We start from the raw sequence: 5,343 nt of genomic DNA, 5'->3' as shown, positions 1-5,343 counted from the left end.
AGCACTCGTGTAGCAAGTGGATAGCACTTACGTAGCACTGGCCCCATCCCCAGCACTGCAAAACAAAAACAAAACTACAAAACTGACCCCCCCCAATTCAAGAAGATGAAAGCTGAAAGCAAGGGCAACAGTGATTGTCTAAATTGGGCAGAGAGAAGGAAGCAGAGCCCAGGCTTCTAGGTGGTTTGAGCGCCTGGGAGCACAGCAGGCTAGGTGCCACCTGTGGGTCATTCGGGGGACCCGTTAGGGACTTGGATTCAGCAATCATATCTACAGGGCTGGAACTTGAGAGGGTCCTGATTTGGGAATTAGTTATTAAGAGGAATTGGGATAATTTTTTTTTTTTTGATACAAGGTTTCACTATGTAGCCCAGGCTGGCGTCGAACTTGTGATGATCCTCCTGCCTCAGCCTCCTGAGTACTGGGATTACAGGTGTGCACCACCATACCCAACTGCGTCTGGGATATCTTTTACTTAAATATCAGAAGACACAATGGAAAAAGGATTTCCTCCTTGCTAGTTTACTATTTCTACCTGGGCAATTCCCCTTTTTTCGTCTATTTTATAGCAGATACACTCCAACATCATAGGTATCTTATTACAAAGAAGGTCACAAAAATGCAGGAATTAGTGACCATGGTGATACTGCTGTGTAGTGTAGTGGGGCGAGTGAAGGTGGGTCAGCAAGCTGGGTGTCACTGTCACTCTCTGACCTAGCCACTCCCCAGTGCCCTATTGACCCTGCCTACTGGACCAACCACTGCCTCTGGCAGCAGGATCAATACAGACCCACATTTCCCACACCCTGGCCCCGAGGAAGCCACTGTGGAGGGAGGGACATACGGGGAATACACAGGTGAGGGACCGTGTGGAACATCCACCCCCAGCAGAGAGTGAGGGGGTAGGTAAAGCCTCCACCCACCCAGATTCCCTGGTGAGCACAGACACGGCTGTGGGACGGCTTCTCCCAGGAGATGGCTCAGCGGCGGGCCTGCTGCCTCCGCCCTGTGGGCACTCACGGCCTCTCACCTCCAAGGGGCCAACTTGAGACCAAAAGGCCTGCAGAGGTCACCAGAGTTAGGAGCCAGGTGAGATGGGAAGGGACCTGGGGATCAGGACACAGGTCAGCTGGCAAGCAAGTTCCCCGTTATTTGGGACCTGCTCACCATTCCCCCATGAGGGCTGCTTCCCTCTCCCCACTTTGCCACTACCTCTGCTTAGCCCACCCCCCAGATCATACGGCAGCCCCCATGTGTCCCCTCCTTGCCCTCCTGGCCACCTCAGCTGTCAACCTTCTGCTGCAGCCGGGATGTTCTTTCTGACCTCTCCCCCTGGCTCTACCAGCAGCAGCCCTAAAATCTAAAGCAACATGGGTTCAGGCTGTATAAGGTTGAGAGTTTACAAAAGTGAGGCCCGGATGAAATCCCAGTTTCCAGGAAGAGGCCCTCACTCATCTTAGATATCTGAGTGTGTGTGTGTGTGTATGTGTGTGTGTGTGTGTGTGAGAGAGAGAGAGAGACAGAGAGAGAGAGAGAGAGACAGAGAGAGAGAGAGAGAGACAGAGAGTGTGATAGGTCTTCAGGGAAAGACTGAGCCCAAGGGATTCTGAACCAAGGAGGGAAGTGGGCAGCTGATAACCCATTCAGGCTTTGACCCTCCTCCTCTGCCCCCTTCCCTAGAATTTGCATTTTCAATTCAAGTCAGAGATAGGGACCTGAGTACAATAGCAGAGACTTGGTCCACTTAGATCAGCAGACGCCAGGAGCTTTGGGAGAATAAGGGGGACTTTCTGTAGCCCTTTTCTTTCACAGCTGGGAAATTGAGGCAGGAGCAGGAGGACAACTTGCCCAAGGTCAGAGGACAGGAGACAGCCGGCACCTAACCAGTCCCCAGCAGCGCTCCCTGCACCGAAGCCGCCTGTGTGGAGTATTGACGTTGTCACGCTCTAGCTGGGAAAACTTCACCCAAACCAGGCCCCACCTCTTCGGCCTTCTTCTCCCCCAGGCTCCAAGGGACAGTCCTGTCTTTGCCCACCCAGGAAGCCTCCCACCTGCAGCAGCACACACACTGTGTTGCTGCGGTCACCTGCAGGGGCAGATGGGCCCATCCCAGGTTTCATTCAGCTGTCAAGACAAGCCCGATGTGGTAGTGTACACCTAGCACTCGGAAGGTTGCGGCAGGAGGATCACCATGAGTTTGAGGCCAGCCTGGGCTACACAGTGAGTTCCAGGTCAGTCTGACCTACTCAGCAAGACCCTGTCTCAAAAAGAAATTTTTTAAAAATATATGTCATGAATGACATCATAGGCACACAACAGGGTAGGAAAATGTTTATTATTCACAGAATTGTGGTTTCTGATGCCGGTCCCGAATGGCTTCGGAGACCCAGAAAAGGAGGTTGGCTTGGTTGGGCTGAGGGTTCAGACAGGAAAGGGTTTGTGGATCTCCTTCCCTCAGGTGCCCAGGGGGCATCCGCCGTCCATCAGCTTGTCCAGAGGCCAGCGCAGGCCTTAGGGGAAGAGCTGGGAGTAGGGCGTAAAAGCTGCCAGCAGACGTCAGAAGCTGCACTCGGACTCTTCTCGTCACACATTCCTTGTTTGGCAGTCTGCTTCCCCTTCCCCAGAAGAGTTAACAAAGAGTTGGTTGACGTGATAAAGCCACTGGTGAGACGGGATGAGGGTGGGGATGAGATCGTCCCTGGAAAGATCGAGGCTCTGTGGCGTGAACTTGGGATGGCTCTTTCTCCACCTCTGCAGCACAGACCCTTCCTGTCTCCAAGTCTCCTCCACCCCAGCCCATCTCCCCCAGACTGGACACTCCCCACATTCCTTCTCCAGGCCCTCCTCCTCCTCCTAGCCCATGCCCCAGCTCTGCTCCAAATTCCCTCTGGACACTCCCCTGGGCTGGAAAACCATCCCGCATCCCTTTCCTGCTCCCAGACCCCGGATCGGACGTGCTGGTGATTCCTGTTTGGGAGGGCCGGAGAGATAAGGGCTGGCACGGGGCCATCTGTCATCACAGGACTCAAAGTTGTTTGGGGGAGGACAGAATGTGTGCCCTGCACCCCTAGTCCTGGCTGTCTCCCCCTCTCCAGGAACAAGGTGGAGGATCCCAGGAGCAGCCAGGGAGGAAACATATCGGGCTCAGCTTCCGTTCAGCTCCCTGTCCCTCAACCCTGGCTATCTCCTAACCCTTGGTGGCCCTGGACCACAAGATGGACTGTGAGAGAGGCTCCGGGACTCATTGCTCAGGAACAAATGCGGTCTTGAGGGCAGTCAAGGACAAGGGTCCTCTCCCCCATGCAGCGAGAAAACTGTTATCGCAGCTGCTTCTGTTTAGGCAAGTCCGGTTCTGAACATCTGCCTGGAGTTTGTCTTTTAAAGACGCAGCTGTGGTCAGCGGCTTCCAGTCCTAACTCTGCCTCCCATATGTTGTACAATCTGTGATATCCAGATCACCTCCTGAGGCCTAACTCCCTCCTAAGGTGAATGCTGATGCTAATCTTGAACCAGGGTGGCTGAGAGGATAAAAAGAGCCTGCATATGGAGTGGTTTGCAATCTGTAAAGTCAAGCTGGGGCCCCTTTCCAGCCTCTAATTCTAATCTTTACTTGGGGGTGGGGTGGGGACTGTAGAGTCAGAGTCTCACTGTATGGTTGAGACTGGCCTTGAACTCACTATGTAGCCGAGGCTGGCCTCAAACTTAAAGCAGTCCTCCTGCCTCAGCCTCTTGAGTGCTGAGGTCACAGGTGTGCACCATCACATCTGGTTTCTAATTCTAATTTTGTACTCCTAATTTCCTACTGAAGAGTGCCAAATTGGACAAGCTTCAGGTCCCACCAAACCTGGACCTGCCCTACATATTGTACAGAGGTTAATGATTAGCTTATGTGATTAAGAAGGGCTCCACGGCCAGATGACACAGGATTATATCCTAGCTGTTCGGCCTTCCCCAACTTGCTTAACCTCCCTGAGTCTCAGATTTCCTGTCCGAGATAACACCTCCACAATCAATATGAAGATTTAATTTTATAATACTTCAAAGCACTTAGCATACGTGCCTAATACACCATATTTTCAGAATGTTCAGGGCAAATGGATCTTTGTACTGCATTAAGGGAAATCTGAATTAGACTCAAGAGAGTCCAGTGACCTCTTGAAGTTCCCTCACACCACCTGCTACACCCCTGTGGGCTTGGTGCTCCCGCCCAGCTTCCAAGCGCTCAGTGCGACCTGGGTGGGAGGAGGGGGCTGGCTGGGCCCCAAGCCTGGAGCCCAGGAGAAATGGGCGCTGTCCCAGCCACCCGTGCGCTCCAAGGCGGGATTCATTTCCAAGCTGCCAGTTTAGCCCGACCTACCAGAAGGCGGCTTGAAGCGGAAAAGGCTTCTTGCTAATTACAGCTAGCGGTGTTTGGTTATTATCACCGCTGACTATCTCCCTGGCTTTGATGAGAAGCCAGTCCCAGCTCGGATCAGGATGGGTGGGGATAGACAGGCAGGAAAATAAACCTCGACCGAGACAGAAAAGGGGCCGGGTGCGAGCAAAAACGCCCAGAGACCTCCAGCCATTCTTAGGGGCTCGGTGCGCCGGGAGGTGAGCGCAGCCTTCCTTCCAGCCAGCCGCGCGCGGACTTCGGTCCCCGATGGCGCCGATGCGCGCCCCGCCCGACCCGCACAGCGAGGTGGCCGCGCCCGGAACGTCTCTCCAGCCGCCGCAGCGAAGAGAACCCACAGGTCCCGCCCCACCCCGCCCCGTCCAATCCATCTGGCTCCGGAGGTGCCGCTTCCTGGGAGAAGCGAGGGCCAGGGACGGGAAATTCAAGCCTTTAGGGGCTCCCGACAGGTGTCTGGGGGAGAGGGCGGAGCCCGAGTAGGAAGGATGAGAAGGGAGGGGCGGTGCTGCCCCTTTAAGAGGCGGCGGCCGAGCCGGGACCTTTTCTCTTTCCCCGGAAGGAAAGCGGAGCCCGCCCGGGCTGGGCTCGCAAGGTGGGGAGGTGCGGGGCTGGGCGTGGGGAGGCGGGGCGCGCGCCGGGGGGGACCCCTCCCCGCGTCCTCCCTGCGGTCACCCGCCCGCTGGCCCAGATCCGCAGCCGGGATCGTGCAGCACGGTCAGGGGGCGCGGCCGGGGCGAGCTGAGGGGCCGCGTGCCAGGGCGCGGGGACGGTGACCCGGCTGCGGGATCGGAGGCACGAACCTTGGAGGGGATCGGAGAACGCAGCACTGAGCACACGGGAACGTGACCCCGACTGGGGCAAGAAACCGCCGGCTCTCGCGGCGCAGGGGCGCGCCGGGCTCGGGTCCCCCGTGGCGCGGGAGCAGGTGAACAGGTCCCCGCGCACTCGCC

At 56.2% G+C, this 5,343-nt stretch overlaps 2 protein-coding genes across 3 annotated transcripts in view; one reads left to right on the top strand and one right to left on the bottom strand.

The window, feature by feature from the left end:
• Window positions 1-2,321: 2,321 nt before the first annotated feature.
• LOC106149630 lies at window positions 2,322-5,055 on the bottom strand. The gene is made up of 2 exons (XM_013519107.1): window positions 4,358-5,055; window positions 2,322-2,615 (listed from the first exon to the last, which is right to left on the bottom strand). The coding sequence occupies exons 1-2, from the start codon at window positions 4,762-4,764 to the stop codon at window positions 2,336-2,338; spliced, it is 687 nt and encodes a 228-aa protein (XP_013374561.1). The 5' UTR covers window positions 4,765-5,055; the 3' UTR covers window positions 2,322-2,335.
• The window catches only part of Itga3 (integrin, alpha 3 (antigen CD49C, alpha 3 subunit of VLA-3 receptor)), a gene marked incomplete in the record, with an annotated part of 27,000 nt that continues 26,711 nt past the window's right edge, over window positions 5,055-5,343 (top strand). For both annotated transcript variants that reach the window (XM_013519106.1, XM_005394595.2), the window contains 1 exon segment: window positions 5,055-5,343.

The sequence above is a fragment of the Chinchilla lanigera genome, unplaced genomic scaffold, assembly GCF_000276665.1.
Source record: "Chinchilla lanigera isolate Chin_1 unplaced genomic scaffold, ChiLan1.0 scaffold00050, whole genome shotgun sequence".
NCBI classification, from domain to species: Eukaryota; Metazoa; Chordata; class Mammalia; order Rodentia; family Chinchillidae; genus Chinchilla; species Chinchilla lanigera.
This window is presented reverse-complemented; position numbering and strand designations above follow the sequence as displayed.